At 38.1% G+C, this 18013-nt stretch overlaps 1 protein-coding gene across 2 annotated transcripts in view; it reads left to right on the forward strand.

Moving 5' to 3' along the window:
* Window positions 1–239: 239 nt before the first annotated feature.
* The window catches only part of TENM1 (teneurin transmembrane protein 1), a 227078-nt gene continuing 209304 nt past the window's right edge, over window positions 240–18013 (forward strand). For both annotated transcript variants that reach the window (XM_041396472.1, XM_041396471.1), the window contains exon 1: window positions 240–456. In XM_041396472.1, coding sequence (XP_041252406.1) covers window positions 240–456 — 217 coding nt within the window. The remainder of the gene's footprint in view (window positions 457–18013) is intronic.

An 18013-nucleotide genomic window follows, 5' to 3' on the forward strand; every position in this document is an offset into this window, starting at 1 on the left:
TATTTTAATTCTATTTTAAAAAGCCCAAACAGTAAAATATTACATATTCAGTTTCTTTCCTGGATTATAGTGATATTAATGAAACTTAATTGGTCTGTATAAATAAAAAATGAACCTTTTTGACCTAAAAGTATATAGTATGTCTGAAATGAATTATTGTTGTTGTTTTTTTTCTAGGACTGTTTCCTTAAGGCATTCCAGTTGCTTGTTTTCATGACTTTGAGCCTATTTAATCAGAGATGGAGCAGATGGACTGCAAACCCTACCAGCCACTGTCAAAAGTTAAACATGAGGTGGATCTAACCTACACAAGTTCTTCAGATGAAAGTGAAGATGGTGGAAAGCAAAGGCAATCTTATGACTCAAGAGAAACTTTGAATGAATATAGCCAAGAGCTAAGACTTAACTATAACAGTCATAGCAGAAAAAGAAAAGCCATTGACCAGTCCACACAAGGTAAATAATTTATTTTATCTACTAATTATGATTATTACTTCCTGATTATGCATTATGAAACAATATCAGTAGTGGAGCAATCATTTTTTTCTCAAAGTCTCATAGTATCAACACACTTTTCACCTACTTTTAATCATCCTGTAATATCAGAAATTTAGAATTTTTTTTATTGAAGATAAAGTGCTTTTTCAGCAGGATGGACTGACTGCTATTTTAGAAATCATCACATGCTAGCTACAGACAAATATTTTCTTTAGTAGGAGCTACTCTTCTTAGTAATGTTGAGTGATTAATTATTTACTGCCTTTGCATATGTTGGGTGCGTTTTGCTATAAAATCAACATTGAGGCTGCAGGCTATCTCTGCATGTGCTTGCAAAGCCTGTGAATTAATTCAGATACAACAATTCTCTTAACATTTCTAATCATATAAATAGTCCAGTAATTTAAAAACTGAAGTTAATTAGAGTATTGCAAGAAAAAAAAACCAAACAAGAGTTAAGTTTCTGTATTAGCCTTTTGCATGATTAGGACAAATATTTGAACAATGATGATAGTTGAACTAAAGTTAGGAAAAGCTTTGACTGGAGACAGAAGCTAAAGACCAAGACTAAAGAAATGGAAGGAATGAGTAGAATTTACTGCAGCATTTCCTGACAGACTCTGTAAACCCATGTGCTGCTTTTTTTTGTAGACAATGCATGGAAGAGGCTTATCTGCTGCTTTCAGCTCTGTCCCCAGTCCAGGCAGGGTGGTGGGACAGGGAGAATATTTGTAGGAATCAGTGTGTCAGAAGCAATGAGAGTCCTGTCCCCTCAAAGGTAACAACAGCAGGGTGCCAGAACCAGTCACTCCCTGCTCTTCAAGGAAGTGATTAAATTACATTAAAGAGTGGCCAGTACTTCGCAGCTAAAACTTGAGGTGTTTATTTAAAAACACACAAACAAACCCAAAATCCTCAAACAAGCCACATCACACACACACCCTGCCCCCAGACCCCCACTGCTTACTCAGAAAAGCCTTCTTCAATCTTCTGAAGATAAAAGTAATTATATTTTTCTACAAGGAAATGAAAAATAAGGTTTTTGAAGATGGAAAATTTGTCTTCTCTGTGATGTGCAAATTAATGTGAAATTTGGAGCAGCTGTGCTACATAGCTATTGCAGCATTTTTGGTTTTTACTGCAGATATTCTGCTTCAAGTTACACCCATCATACTGGTGTTGTCTGAATGTACCTGTAATTCATGGGAGTAATAATACTTGGCTGCCTCTATCTGTGTGCATATATTCCCTCCAAAGAGTTACAAAACTGCTATTTTTGGGAAGAAAAAGTCATAAACATAGATTTCAACTGAGGATAGTTTAGAAAACAGATTTGTTTGTTGTTAGTGACCTTATTTTGAACATGCTATGAGAGTTTAATTAACTGAGATATGGCTGTATTGTTGTACCTCTGGATGGTGTAAACGTTCCTGCTCTCCTTAGAGCAGCTCCCTTGTTCTTGTACCTGTGGCTGTGGGAGCAAAACCTCAGCATGGACTTGGCCTTGAGGGGCACTGCTGGCTCTGCAGTGCTGGCCAGTGTGAATATTGATATTCCTGTCAGCTGCAGCATCACTGCCTTGGGCACGTCTAAAGGCTGGCAGTCTCTACTGTAGGCATCAGAAACCAGCCTCTGTGTCATGCTGAATTTATTCTTCCAGAACATTGCCTCTGAAAGCAATCACATTAATAATATTGGAGAAATAGCCAAATTAGTGTGCATTTCTGTAAGAAGTTGTCAGGCATGAACTTAGCTCAGTTATTCAGGACTGACCTGTAAGGAATGAGTTATGTGCGTGTGCAGACCAGGGGAAGTATTTTGCAATCATGTTGTATGATTATTTTATTGAAGTTATATGCCCCAAGTTTTTTCCATTCAAATTAATTTTTATGAGCTACTGTGTGAATTTTCAGACCTTCTATTTTTCAAACATTGGTATATTTCTTTTTGGACTAAAGACAGTCTTTTACTGCTTCAAACTGCAGGATGAGGCTTGATGTCCACGTTTCTAGAAAAATTACTTAACCTTCTAAGAGTACTTTGCCAATATACAGGGCAGCTCTTAAATGTTTCCTTACCCTGAATTGTGTAGGTCAGTATATCATTATTTAATATTGTGTTATTAACCTCAAAACTTTTTTAAAATCCTATTCATGTGCACTGATTTGTAAAGATGGAGTTGAACCTGTACTAGAAATCACAGTTTTCTCTTGTCTTAAGTAATTAATTCAGTTTGGAATAACTGATATTGTAATTGCACTGCCAAGTTTATCCATTTGGCTTCTCAGGAATTCATCCTGACATCTTTCTAGTCATTTAAATCATGCTTTTTCTCTGCCACAAATTGAACCTGAATATTTGGCCTGGCAAGCAGCACGGATTTGAAACATAAAACTGGTGGTGCTCAAAATTCAAAGAGCAAAAGAGTTTGTAAAGCTGAGTGTAAAATTTCAGACTTCAGGCAGGTATGATTGCAGTTCTAGTGCAAAGTATTTCCAAAAGGATCCCAGGTTTCGTAGTGTGGGACCTGGAAGCTCCTGGTGGTTCTTGGTCATTACTTAGTCAACACCAGGAAGAAGGTTCAGGTTTTAACTATGAATCTGGAATAATCCATAAATCTGTAAATGGATTTTTTTTAATCCATTCTTTTCTAAAATGCCTCATCAGAATCTTTAACAAGGTTTTTCTAGATGTTTGGCACATCTTTAGAATCTAGAAAAGAGAGATTAAAAAAGCAAAACCACAGCAGCCCCTTTTCAGAGGGGACTGTTCTGCAAGGAGTGCTGTACCATGCCAGTGCTGGAGACCTGCATAAAATGATTCTACCTATAAAGGCTGCTGGGGCATCAAAGGTTGTGTCCCCAGTTAGTGCTGTAATGCTCTTCTTTAATGGCATAACATTCTTCTCTAGCTGCAGCTGAAATAGTGCCCTGAGTGTGGTGAATTAACAGAGTGCACAGTGAGGGTAATACCCATGAACTTCATCCTGGAAAGGTGTGAGAATAGGTGAGAAACAGACACTCAGTAACAGTCCTGCATGGTGATAATGATGACTGTGAGATGGCATTCCAAGGAGCTCTAATGATGGAGTGTCAGAAAGAACTATGTCAGAAGAAAATAATTAGTACAGAGAAACTTTTAACAGGAACGAGTGTAGGGGTGTGAGTACTGATCAAGTTCGTTTTGTGAGAAGAATCAGCGCTTCAGATGTTTATGAAAATTCAAAGAATTGGCTACTTAAAGCAAGTTAGGTTGTAAAGTAGACTGGACAGTCACCTGAATTTAGTAAATAGCTTTCGAGTAAAATGTGATTTGTTGCACAAAATATTGCTGTATCTCAGCCATTTCCATCAAGATTTTTGTTATAAACCGTTTGTCTATTTCATTATTAATGTCAATACTGAGGAATTATTTCTATGAAAACTTCCAATAGAAATCTAAGATTATTTAAAATCATAGGTATTATATGTTTGCATATATGGACAATCTGTATTAAACCAGAACTTTACCTGACATGAACTTAAAGGAAGCATCTCAAGAGTTCATGCTACAGAATTAAAAAAGCACTGTTAGTGTTCTGCAAAACTTTTTTTGTGTCAGTTTGAAACACTGTGTGATCATATAAATAGCAAACAATGAAAACAGTATCCAAATATAGAATACTTAACTGTCTCAGTATTTTTTACTCCTTGCAATTCCTGAAATTGTATCTCAAATATTACACTTCAGAGATATTAATTGGGTGGTTTTGCAGGTCCTGTAGGAAAAACATGAAAGAAAAAAATCCCCAAATAAGTGCAGAATTGATCTATCGATCAAGCAGTTTTTTTACATGCTGTTCTTCAGGTTTAGTACTGGTGCCCTTTATACAGAGTCCAGTGCCAGCTGAATTCTGTGTCTGGTGTTACTTGCATCAGAAACTTGCAGTTATCTGACAATTTGAGATTTACCAAATAACACAAACTGTTTAAAGCCCAACTAAATTTTACTGGCCTAACAACTCAATGTGAGCAGATAGAAAAGCCTCATCTGGCAAAGCATTGCTGACTCCTGAAGAGTCAGTGCTAAACACATAATGTGTATATCTAAAAATGCATTTTCTTTGTAACTGGAAGTTCAGAATCCTGCTTGTCTGAAGATATGTAAACCTGCAAGATCATCTTACGAAGTAAATTCCTGGCAGACCCAGTATCATATAGTTTGGAGATATTGGCAAACAGAGTAAATTAATTCTTGGAAGAGTTGGTAAGCATACTGTTTTGTCCTTGAAGGAGATGGAGTAGGACTGGCAGAAGTTGTCAGAAATGTTGCTCTTCTAGGAAAATCATTGATGGACCTGGCTGTGAGGAAAGTTCTTATAGATGCACCATACATAGATTGCATCTCAAGCTTATTTGTGACATGTTTACATAATTAGAACTGTTTTCTCCCACAGCTTCCTCTGTTTCCACCAAAGCAAATATGAAAGGAGCTGTTCTCTCCAAATACTGGCAGTACAGAAAAGCTTTCTGGCTTTTAGGTTAATTATAGATTTGTAAGAAAACACTAGTTTAGAGGAATGAATTCCTGATAGGATAATCATCTGGGATCGAGTCATTGGCATGATAAACTTTATTGATTGTTAACAATATGAGCATATGGCAGTAAATTTCTGGTTAGACAAATGTTCATTTCCTGGCAGGATAAGTATATTGAACTGCATTATGGGCAAGGCAAAATGGAGTTATTCCTCACAGGAGAATCCAACAGCAAATAATTTCTGGTAAATCTGTGTGAGAAAATCAGCATTGCTAGTATTGTAGGAGATGACAGAGTGCCTCACAAAGAATTGGCCTATTCTGCTTTTAGCCCATTAAAAAGTAAGGAAACGATTTTTGTGGACAAAAGCACTAGATTGGTGATATGATTAATGTTTTCTGAAAAGCGCATATAAAATTATCTTCAGGAGCAATAGGTAAACAGATGCAGCTAAATGTTCAAAGTCTTCATCAAATGAACTCCATTGACTTCACGTAGAGTCCTGGGTCGCAGTGTGAGAAAGCTCTGCAGCCTAAGGCCACTTCTATCTCATCCTCTCTTTTTTAGCTTTCTGTTGTTGCCATCCATTTCCCCTTTCTGCCCTTTGGTACATCCCAGCAACTGTGAGGATACAGAGGCGACAGAAATGTTTCAGTGCTGAAAAGCACTTTTGTTCCCTAGAAGGGAAAACTTCTTCTGAGGGGCAGCAATAGGAGGTCTGTTTTGCTATGCATTAAAGTTCAGCAATTTTCAGCTTACTAGGAAGGAAGATTTAAACATGTGTAACTCTTAATATCATATGACCAGTCAAAACCAGTTTTACTGGTTGTCCTAGACATAAATAAAAAGCATGCTGACAAGCACTGCTAGGAAATTGTCCTGTCAGGAAAATGTCATGGTGGTGTTTTGTCAACTGTGAAGCAGCAAAAGCTTTTTATGTAATAACCATATTCTACTCTGATCCCAGAATTATGTAAATCCACTCAGGACAGCAGATCTGCTTTGTGTCTGTACCAGGGCCGTGGAGAGTTGAATCTGAGCTGTATGTAGTATGTGCTTTTAGTTACAATTACCTTGTTTTTAAATGGTGTGTAAAGGTGAAAAAAGCCTGTGTTAGATTCTCCCCTTAATCTGTTATGTATAACACTAGAATAAAAAAACTAACAAACCACAAGTCTTGGGACTCTGCTGGCATTGGCTTTCCCAGAGGAAACCAATGCCAGCAGAGTGATTTTTCATTGTTTTGGTAGAGATTTGGAGCACTTATCTGGGTGAATTTAGGAGTCTATGCTCATGAACTTGCACAAAGAGCAGTAAGTGAAGGGAAGAATTTTATTGGGGGGCACCCCAAGTCTCTTGCCATTAAGAAGGTCCAGTGGTAACCTGGTGGCATATATAACCAGTGGTATTAAGAGTTCCTGTGGTAACCTGGTGGCCAGTGGAACTGGGTGTTACAGTTCACTATCACTCCACCTGCCAGTTAGATGTTTGGCAGCCATTTAGTACTCATGTGATAAAGACTCAAAAGAAAATATATTACATTGGCTGTTTATTGACATGTAAACAGCACACAGTGAAATGCATATTTTTATGATTGTAGCTGAAAGGGAGATCATTTGTTTGAGGATAGGAAAAGGAATGTCAAAAGGAAAAAAAATGCTCTGAAGAGAACTACTGCTATGCAGCCTTTTAGAAATATGGTGGTTTGGAACTCTTCAGCTAGGTGTAGTTACTTCTCTTGTTCCCTGTGTTTTCTTTATGATGAGCTTCATTGGTTAATGAAGGAAGGAATTTTTTTAACCTTTAAGCTGCATCAGTTCAGAGCTGTGCCTTGAGCTGCTGTGGAAGGTGTTTGTAGGACAATGGAATGAAGCATTCCAGGGTACTATAAGAGGAAGTTATGAGCAGGCTGGTTACAAATGAAACCAATTATTTTTGCAAGCACTTTCCTTTAAATTCTGATTTAGTGAAGAAAATTTTTTAAAAAATAGAAGACTTCTGGTAAAATGCTGTTACTAGACAGGGTTAGTGTAAAAACAGTTAATTTTTTATTTTTTTTTTACAAATGCCAGATGCTTAGACTTTTAATGTTGGAGTATTTTTTGCTAATTTTAGAAAATCTTCTGAGAACTGAAGCATGTTATGTACCTGTGTGCTTTAGAGCAGCCTTGAAGCATAATGAAGTGATGTCTGTGTAAGGGCACACAGTTTATCCCTTGTGCTGTTTCCTGAGAGGGACTCAGCTCAGTAGAGGGTGATTTAAAGGTCCTTCAGATTTCTGGGCTGTGGACTAGCGGAAGGAAGCGACAGCTAATAAGCTCCATCTCCTGTTGCTGTATGTTACACCATCTGCTCTGAGTGTTTATGAGCTTCATGTTGTCCAAAAAAAAAATTACATATGAGGCAAAGTAAAAGGCTCCACACTCCTAAAGCTTTAGTGCATTGTCTCCTCCAGTATTCCCTTGCACAAATAGGGATTCCTGGTGTGCTGTGCTTTGTTTGGCTGGCTGTGTTCTAATCACGGTGGTGTTATTGTCTCCCAGAGAAAAACAGTGCCATGAGCAGTTCCCTGTGGCTTCCTGGACTGCAGCCTTCTGCTCTGTGGGGAGTACCTGCAAACTCTAAGGAAAGGAAAAGCAGCACTTAGGTTTAGACCCCCTCCAGATATACTTTCTTGATTTGCCAAGTAATTGGAAATTTCTCTCCCTGGAATAAGTGGGGTGAGAAAACTCTATGTTTGTACCTTCATTTGAAATCTCACTGGGGGAATACTTTTCCTTCCCTTCATCAAATCAAAATACATGAGTGAACAGAATGTGCAGACGCTTCTTTCCCCACGAAGCTGAAGTGGGTGCTCCCTTCCTAGATCACAAAGATGTTACAAAAGCTTGTAACCTGCTGTCACCATTCCTGTAACGCTGCTTCCAATCCTGTCTCACCTGCCATCATCTCAGTGAAAAGAAAATGCCTCATATGATCAAAAATACTTTCATTCTCTTAAGTAATTCTTCTGATTTAAAAATCAGAAGAGAGGGGGGAAGAGTGAGGGAAAAAACCTACAGAGAGGGGAAATAAACTAGTGAAGGATCACAGTGCATTTCCAATCCCCTGCTAACAAATCTCATCTGAAGAATAAAAAAAAGCATTCTCCAAATGTTACACAAGTTTAACAATCCATTTGTCAGTGTATAGATACAAACTATCTGAATTTCCATTCTCTTCTCTGAATCACCGGTTTTCCATGGTGTCAAATGCCAGAAATCATAAAAGTAAAAATCAGAAGGGCAGAGTAATGCAGCCAGTGTAACAGGAACAAAGGTATTTGTGGAGGACTCATGCACGGAAGTGTTGAAGGGCAGGATGGCTGAGCCAGGGGCCCTGAGCCACCTGACGTGGTGAGTGCCATCCCAGCCCGTGGCAGGGGGCTTGGAGCTGTATGATCTTCAAGGTGCCTTCCAGCCCAAACCATTCCATGATTCTATGAGATTTGGCAGCCTTTACAGTAACCTGTGCCAAATACTGGTGGAACATCTACAGGAGATGCTTAAACTTTTAAGTTAATGTTTTGGAATTCTGTTTGTCAAAACCTGGAATTGTATCTGTTAAGTGTTCTTGTTATGTTAATAGAGCCTCTTCCTGTAACATTTTAGAGTGTCCAAGCAGATGTCAAGAGTTAAACCAAGACAGGAGTAAGCATCGAGGCAGAGTGAGGAAGTGGGTGTCAGAGCAGGGAAACCAGCACACAGCTCTGTCCTTGTCCCACAGTCTGGTTTAATGTTCATTCTTGCTGTGTCTTTCATGTCACTCTCTCTGAAACAAAGAAGAGTTGTCATTTTCTGGAACTGGAAATCTGCTTTGCTTATCTTCATTTGTAGAGCAGATGCTGAAACAAAATAACATTTCTTCCCAGGGTTTCTCATTTATGTATCTGTCAGAAGGTTTTGTATGTCTCAAAATAAAGAACTGTCAAGAAGTAGCTCAGTGAGTCGACGACATTGCTGCATATCTAGGTAAACAGTGGAGTGGGTGTACCCTAACCAATATAGAGCTTGAATTTGTTTTTCTTTTGAGAAAGAGGCTCAGATTCTTCTGAACTTAGGTCTTGATGTGAAATAAACTGTGAATGTGATTTAAAATATAAGGCTCCCTTTTCAAAGGTTCCGTTTTATTGGATACTGTTTGAAATCAGTTTCCTGCTGACCATCACTCTGTAGGAAGGCTTTGCAAGTGGATGAAGTATCTTCAGCTCAGAGGGCTGAAACAACAGGAAGGAATAATGTAATGTTTAACACCAACAGAACAATTCTTTCACTGCAGCCTATCCCCCAAGCACCAGTTACATAACAAAACATGTGAATACTGAATAACATTGATATAGTCAGTTCCAGTTGTAACCCCAGGAAAAACAGTCCAAGGACCTAGAAGAGTCACATACCAAAATACAAAACACTTGCTGTGAAAGTCAACAAGAGATTATTAGGAAGCCAGCAAATTCAAATTATAATATTAGCACTGTGACTAATCAGATGTAAATGGTAAATTTTGTAAAAAAACCTATGATTTATTCAATATTAATGTCCTGGAATTGATGACCTTTACAGAAGTTTCATGTGTGAGAAAGAACATTAGCAACTGGACTGTCAAAATGTTGTACTCAGAAATTGGCTGTTATAGAAATCCTTACCTCTCTCTCTCAAAACTGAAGACAGGAGTATCTGACAAGCTGGATTCTGTGTTGCCACTGACTTTATCAATGTGAGGTGCTTTGCTCCACACTTGGATTTTGAAGTGCCAAAGAAAGCCCAATCCTGTGAGCCAGGAGTGTTCCCTTTGCTTTACAGACAAGGGAGGGCTGAAGAGGAATCTGTTATTAGCTCAAGATCAGCATCAGGTTGTGCTGCCCATGGCCTGTGGAAGTGAGACAAGTCTGTCTTTGAGACTGAAGTGCCAAAAACACCCTGCTTACCTGGGAGGGGAGAGGCATCTGGACCTCCTGCTGCTGGCACTTTTTGAACACTGAAGTGCAGCATGAACTGTGTTGATCTTTCCTTGCAAAGGATCTAAATAACAAAATTAATTATTATGTTCAGGTAGGGACAGGAATTATTTTTATAATTTCTTCCCAGTGTCTTCCTTCCACTATTTCTGTTGGAGTTTTCGTATTTGTTGCTATTAGTATTTGTTAGTACTACTGTTATTACTAGGCTTTTTTGTAGTATTGACAACAGTGTTGACAAGTTCTACCTGCATTATTTTAAGGAGCAATCTTGTACCTTACACTTTTCAGTCCAAAAAATAACCAGAAAATGTCTTGGGAGATTTTTTTTTTTTTTTTTTTTTTTGTATACATGGAGATGCAGAACATTAAAAGAAAGGCAGAAATCAGAAGTGTGTGTGCACATGCTTGTGAACTTTGAACAAATTTGGGGTTGTTCATTGTAATTGGAGTCAATTACTAATAGTTTAAGTAGACAAGTATTAGAAATGTTGACTAGTGGTTGCCCCCAGAGGTATTCACCTTTGTTGCGTGCAAAATGTATTAGTAATTTCCTCTTGCTGATGTTCCTTTTCTCATTTTGTACTTGGGAAAAGGTTATAAAATTCATTTGTCTTTTACACTCTCTGAAAGGAAATACGGAATTCATGAAGACAAGGGCATGGTGTGACAAAATCCTCGCATTTCAATTGAGAAAGGAAAAAAGGAAATATCTGCCATTCTTACTGGATATATCTTCATTTATGTGAGCATATCTTGGATGGTCATCGTGTCTGTTACTTAGTGTAAGAGTAGTGATGAAAACATTTCCACCTGCATAAACAGCATTCCTCCTCCCACTGTGCCTGCAACCACATAAAGAATATCTTGGTTCCTTTAAATATATTTCATTTCTTCTCCTGTGTATCCAAATGTTCTGAGCCGTTTCTGTATTCAGTAATACTTAGTGATTTCTAGTGAAAAAAGTAAAATAAGCAAAGTAATAAATTGACTGGAGTAGCTGTTTGCATGATGTCATTGAGCACAGCATAGTTTAATGTCAGAGCACTCTGTACCTCTGTCTGTGATGAAGGACACAGTGTGCCCTCCACCTGCCCAGTTAGCACAGGCAGAACTTTCAGCTTGGTGCTGTTTCTGCAGGTAAAGCTAAAGCTGAACACAGTAACTTAAACATCCTCATTCACAAATGACTTATGCCAAGGTGGTGTTCCAATATGCTGCTGATGGTTTGCATTGCTTTCCCAACATTTAAATTTGGCTTGAGGAATTTTCACAGATAGTTTGGGGGTTTTATTGATTTTAAAAATTAATTTCCTAATTATTTAATTCCTTAATAAATGAATCCATTAATTTTTATGGGTTTGTGGGTGTAGTCCTAGGAAAAACTATCTGACACAAAATTTTGTATTTTGCTGTGGTTTTTGGATTAAGTCTTTCTTTTCTGTAGAATTTTGCTGTGAAGATACAGGAGAAAATTAATTTTTGTATGTCTGTTTATGGATAAAAGTATGAAAAACCGCCTGCCTGTTTTTAATACTAGTTTTATATGAAAATAGTCCTTTACCTTTACTAGTCATGTTACTGTAAATCATAAAATAATATTTCTTCTTTAACAACAAAGGAGTACATTACAAATTATGTATTGTGTACATGTCAATACATAACCTTGAGTAGTGTTTTGTCAGAAGCGTGTCATTAGTGGCTTTGGAAAGGAAATATTTGTAGTATTTGATTGGTTTGGTTTGCGTATAAGATTCTCAAGGGAGTAATTGAGCTGTTGATTCTGAGTATATGATTCTTCTTAGTGAGAATTATGCCTATAGGTGTGAGTTTAAGCTGGTACCGTAGCAGCAATTACTTAAAAGTTTGCAGTTAATTGTTGAATTGTTGGCTATTGATCTGAGTGTTGGTGTTCAGGGATGGAGGCTAATAGTTTACTTTTATTGTACGCTTAGGAAACTAATCTGCTTTCAGACAATTAAATGGAAAAGCCTTACTTACAGAATCATTTGTGCATCTTTATGCCCTAGCTGCTGGATCAGACTATTGAAGATTTCATTGTTTTTAAAGCATCTCTTGGATCCTCCCCACACTTTTCCTTCTTCATTGGTAGCATTTGAGGACTTTTGGCACACATTTTCATTGGGGTTTTTTGGACATTTGGGTTGGCTGGTTGGTTTGTTTTCCCCCAGTCTGATAACATCAAATAAATAAAGAAGGAAAACATTAAAAATTAAAAGTGTTCTACTTCAGTCCCTCTGTAGTGGCTGTTGTGCTCTTGGGGCAGTTGCCAGGTGTTCAGCTGGCTGCAGGCTTGTGCTGCTCGCAAAGAAGTTGGCAGAGACTGACTGTACCTTTAGAAATGGTTGCCTCTGAAAAATTTTATTAATCTAAAAAAGGAAGGTGTTCTCTGACAGAGATTTTGGAGTTATGGAGTAAAAGGAAGGGCTGGCGTTGGGTAGCTCAATGCCATTTACTGCTTGCAGAAATAATAGCAGTAATGTATTTCTTGGCATAGAGGTGGGCATACATTCAGGAATAAAGAAGCTATTTAGCTAATTTTCAGCTTGTATTTGCAAACTATAACAGGGGGTAGCTCTGCCTGCTGCAGGCTGTGTCTCCAGTTCATGAATTCCTGGCACCCATCCGTGTGTCATACAGCTGCACTAGACCTCGGTACAAAGTGAGCTGTGTCAGCTTTGGCCAACTCTGCCTAACATTATCCCAACTCTCCAGTGAAATATTATTCAGCCTTGAATTCACCCATGTGGTGAATATTCATTTCACAGGTAATTATTGTCATCCCCAAACAGCTCCACTCACACAGACCAAACTTCTCACGCAACCCATCATCGCTGTCACTGTTTTGGCAGCACAGAGCTTATGATTCCTCATGCTTTAATAATGCTCCATCATCTGTGCTATCAGATTTGGGTCAAATGACCATCATAAGGGTTAGAAAACTCTTCCTTTATGTAATGCTCTAAGAAAATAAAGAGGGCACCTACAACTTCCCTTTGCATGTGCTCCCCTAAGTCCCTCACCTGAGCTAACAGCACAATGGCCACAAACAAGGTGCTGCTTTGCTGTACCTTGGTGCTCCAGTTTAGATACCCAGTGTGATCAATTGAGTGTTCAGACATTATATTTCAGGATTTTTAAGTTTTTCTCCAAGATTGTTGTTACTAAAAGAAATCTCAGTCCTTAAATTGTATGTAGTAATGGCTTTATCTCAACTGTCAATTGAGTGGAATAACGTTGCTAACAAGTACTGGTATTTCAGTTTAATTTTATGATCTTTTTTGGAGGACTTATATGCGTAGAATATATTTTAATGGCTGATAAGTCCTACAAAAGGATAAAAATACACAAAAATACTGTTTTCTTTCTATGCTCTAAGGATTATTGCTATCATTATTAAAATGAATAAAAGTGCTAAATAGCTACAATTTTAGTGGTAAGAGATCAGTAAGTGTCTGAACTGGTTAGAGTTCAGCAACAGATTGTTTGCAAATGAGGCGTTTACAAACTTGATATCTTTGACAGCATGCAGCACAATTTTAAAATGTTTGCATCATTATTCTTTAAAATTAGCCTCAAAACATGTTCAACAAATTTGTCCGTTATAATTTCAGTAAGCTAGTCGAAGCAAGAAGACAACTGGATTAAACAGGAAAATAATGACTTGTAAGATTTTCTGGCCAGTATCTCTTCAGTTAGTCCATAGGAGAGCATCTGACAGGCTGCTTCTCACTCAGTGTTTGGGTGTCTGTCCCAGCACCTGTCTGCTGATTCCTCATTTTGAATTGAAGAAAAGCAGGGAGATGTGGGAAGGGGACAGCTGAGGGGTGTAAATACTCTTCTGAATGTGTATGTTGTTGACAAGCTAGTTCAAATAAATACTTTTTATTAGCTTGGCAAAAATAGTTCTTTGTCCTGTATTCACTTTCTCTTTAGCTACATGGCAGGTCACTGCTCATCCTGCTTAGGTTTGAATTGCCCTTGTGTTCAGACCCCCTGAGTTCAAGCCCATGCTTCCCTCCTTCTCCCTCCGCTGGGAGTGCCAGCACTGAAAAATATCTGCTCCTAATTCAGTGCCCACTTCTTGTGCTCTTTGGAATAGGACTCACGATGGTTTCTCAGAGCTCTCTCTATCTGATCAGAGTCAAGTCAGCGAGGATCTTGCTGTGTTTTTAAAGATCAGTAGTTTAAGCTCCTGCAGCCTAATGTTTTGGGACTTTTTCACTTATAACCACTTCTGGATGTGCTGCTTGCATCCTTTGCCAGTTGTCCTGATCAGCTGTGCTGTTTATTTCCCATTTGCTCTGTCACTGCTGTGTCTAATATTGGACACAGCACGAGATGGTGCAGCTCAGGAAATGGTGAAGCAGCTGGTAGGGAAATGAGACAATATTAAATGGAGAAAATGTGAAAAAAGGCAAAATCCCCATGTGACTTGTCCATTCTATGGGGATCTGGTTTTTGTGAAGACTCTGGACTCAGCATATTTGCATGAAACGAATTTAATAGGAAAAAACAATGGAAAAGGGTTTTCAGGTGTGGTTAACCACGTAGAGCTGTAGAGCTGTCTGTTAGAAGAGCCCTTTTTACAAAGGTTCCTTTTTTCTTGATCTGAAAAAAATCCTTGCACAACTGGATATTTGCCTGGGATTTTTTGATATGTTTTTTCCCTGTAAAATGGTTAAACTGAACAAAAAATAGACAATTCTGCAGACTGTCGCTAAGTATCTCTAAAATACAGTGTTCATTACCAAGAGAATATGCTATATGTGTTAGAATTGTGACGTTTATAGTTTATAGTTGCATGTTTTAAGTCTTTTAGTTTTGGGGGTTTTTCCCCCTCCTTAATATAGTGAGTGCATGTGTGAGCTAGGTTTTTCAGTAGAGGAAACAGTTGCTGCTGCAGTCCTTCCAGAACTGCCAGCAGTAGAGTTACTGTGTTTTTACAGAATAAAAACAAAATAATTGAGACACTGAATGCTCCTATAGAATTCCTTTTCTTAGATCTCCAGCATGATTGAGAATTGCTCAGGTGAGGGTGGGGCCATCTTCCTCTCAAAACACCTGTATCCTTAGCATGTATTAAAGTACGTGAAGGTTCTCTAAACCAAATTTATATATGGTGGTTTTTCCTGATTATCTGTGGCCTTAGTGTTTGAATTCTGCAGATTCTTTTAGCAGTACATATAAATGTCGTTGAACATGGTTTAATACACAATTGCTCTCATTTTTGTTTGAATCTGGTGTTTTCTCTGGAGTCTGTGTTTTCAGTGCTTTCTCCCTTATGTGTCCCTTTTCTGATCATGGCTTAATTACATTTTAAGTGCCTTCTGTGTTACTGTCTCCACTGCTCAATTAGTTCACCTCCAACTGTGTGAATATTTTAATAACAAGGCACAAAGTATTTCTGGCAATACAGAGTGTGAGCTCTGCATATCAGCCTATGGCAAGCTTCCCTTCAGGGCATGGCAGAGTTTACAGAGGCACTGTAGGTTAAATGTGTTAGTGCCATTTGGGTTTGATTTATTTTCTTTGGGTTAGTCTCAGCTGCAGTCAGGCTCTTTACTTTGACTCTTCCTGAGCATTGTTGATTGAGCACCTTTGCAGAGCCAAGAATTATGGAGAGCTCATTGGCTCACAGCTGTGGAACCCAAGGTATGTTACTATGAAGAGAGTCACCAGTGTGCAGCTTCTGTTCCACAAATAAAATGTCTGAAAGGCAGATGCTGGAAAATTTTAGAAGCAATTTTTTATGGGCAGTGCAATACTGTAGGTAATTTTTCCTGTGGCTTTCAATCTGTTCAGATACAAATGATTTAATTTTCTGATTTTCTTTTTCAGGATTTATCTATCAAAGTTGGTAACAACTTTGAGCTCTCTTATGTTAGGTAGTCAGCCTCCCAACCATCTTTCTATGCATTATCAGTGTATATGTATCCATTTATTTGATGACGGAAGGGATTTAGTTTTAGTTGTGGATAGTCAGCACTACCTGTGATTCACATAAGAAAGAGCAGGTGCCTGCCCACTAATTGTCAACAGCAGAAATCACATTTCAGTATCAGTCAGTGCCTTGTCATTCCTCAGGTGTCCCTTGTATGGCTGTGTCTTTGTGAAACATTAAAACACGATGTGGTTAAATCTCAGGCTGGAGGTTTCAAAGTCAGGGACTAGAATATCTGCTAAAATGCGTGCCATTTACGAGTGATTTTGTATTTTCAACAGTTACAGCTCTCATTAATAAAGGGCAGGGAAACTGAAGAGGTCTAAAGCTGTAAAAGTTGGAGCCAACTGCTCCTAATGCTACTGGAGTTATTTCACATGTCGTGACTGTGTTCCCAAAGTTTGGTAAATTTTGATGCCAGATCATGGGATCTCACACTTGTTCAAAATTCATGACAATATACAGAGGTCTTTTGATTTGGTCATCTTTGGAATTTCCTCATACTTAATTCCCTATGGTGCAGCACTGGAATGATGGTGGCACTTCCCTCTTTGGGAGCTCTGTATCAAATGTCAAGATGGAAAATCTTGTAGATACCACATTGTATGCTTGGGAACTATCATGCTGACAAAAGGTCTCAGATTTTCATCTTTCCTTGGTAATCATGATGTGCATTTTTGCATAGTACGTGTTTTAAGAAGTATTTATTTAACTTAATTAATGTTGTGTGATAGTGATGCAGGATTACCCCAAAATTATTTTCTGGGGATACACAGCTGGAATGGTGCCACCATCTTCAGCTGAGTTTCTTCAATGCATTTTGGTGATATAAACCCCAATATTTTTATATTTTGCTGTTGCAGATACAGAATGTAGTAGTCTTTATAACTTCTATAATTGCCTTTAGAAATACAGTGTAGAAGAATGAATGTCTGGAAATATCAGAAAATCTAATAAAGATCTTGTAAGAAAATTAGTTAAACAGTTGAAAAAAATTGTTGGAATTGTATGTGTAAAAATACAACATGCAAACCCAATGATTTTCCTTCAATTGTTCTAATATTAAACTGTAGCAGAGCTGACCTTTAAGTCTGAACTGCTGCTATTGAAATTTTTTTGGTAAACCGAACACTTGAGGAAAGGAGGGAGCAAAAGTGGTCAGAATTATGTGAAGGCAGTTAAATCTCCCATCTCTTGATCAGATGGAACACTTGATGACAAACCCCTCAAGAGATTTGGGGGGAAGAGGGGCTGTTTGACTGGCAGGCCGTGTCCCCAGTCGGCTGATCAAATGGAACGGACGTGCCGAGCTGTCTTCCGTGTGTTCTCGCTGATGTCAGATTGACAGCAGGATGTAATTGGATGTGAATGGAAGTGCTGAGGAGCTTGTGCACATGCTTGTGCTTTCTCTTTCTTCTTCCAACATTAATCTGAAGGGTGAATTTCTTTGTCTGAATGTTACTTAGCAGTTCAATTTAAATTTAAAAATACATGGCTTTCATGTTATATGTTAATTTATTAAGTTCATGCCCTTCATATGTAAATTTTTGCATAATGTGGAAAAAAAAGAAGAAAAAGAAGTTCACATACCTGCACCCTTAATTGAACATAAGTCAGAATCAAACTCTTTAATTTCCCCAGGTTTTATTAGGGGCCATCTTGCAGTCTGACTTGAGTTTTTTTCCAGTGGAAAAAGTGATTACATACTAAAAAGCTGTTAGTAAAATTGTGGGGCAAATGAAATATTTTAACAGTGAAAAATAGATTCATATATTGTATTTTCAAAATCTCAGAACAAAGCTAGATTTCCAGTTTTATTTTTGAGGCATAACCCAGTGTCTCTTGAAAGCCTCACCTAAGAGATAGTTTTAAAACGCTTCATAGTCTGGTAGTCTGGCCAGCAGTCATTACTCTGTAGGATTCTGATTCTCTTCATAAAGAGCCCTGGGCACACTGATCTAATTTGGCCCTTCTTTAAGCTGGGGGTGTGCTGTTGACTGCCAAAACTGGTTCCAATTCCAGTTATTTAAAGAGAA

Source organism: Onychostruthus taczanowskii, unplaced genomic scaffold, assembly GCF_017590055.1.
Source record: "Onychostruthus taczanowskii isolate IOZ18803 unplaced genomic scaffold, ASM1759005v1 scaffold13, whole genome shotgun sequence".
NCBI lineage: Eukaryota > Metazoa > Chordata > Aves > Passeriformes > Passeridae > Onychostruthus > Onychostruthus taczanowskii.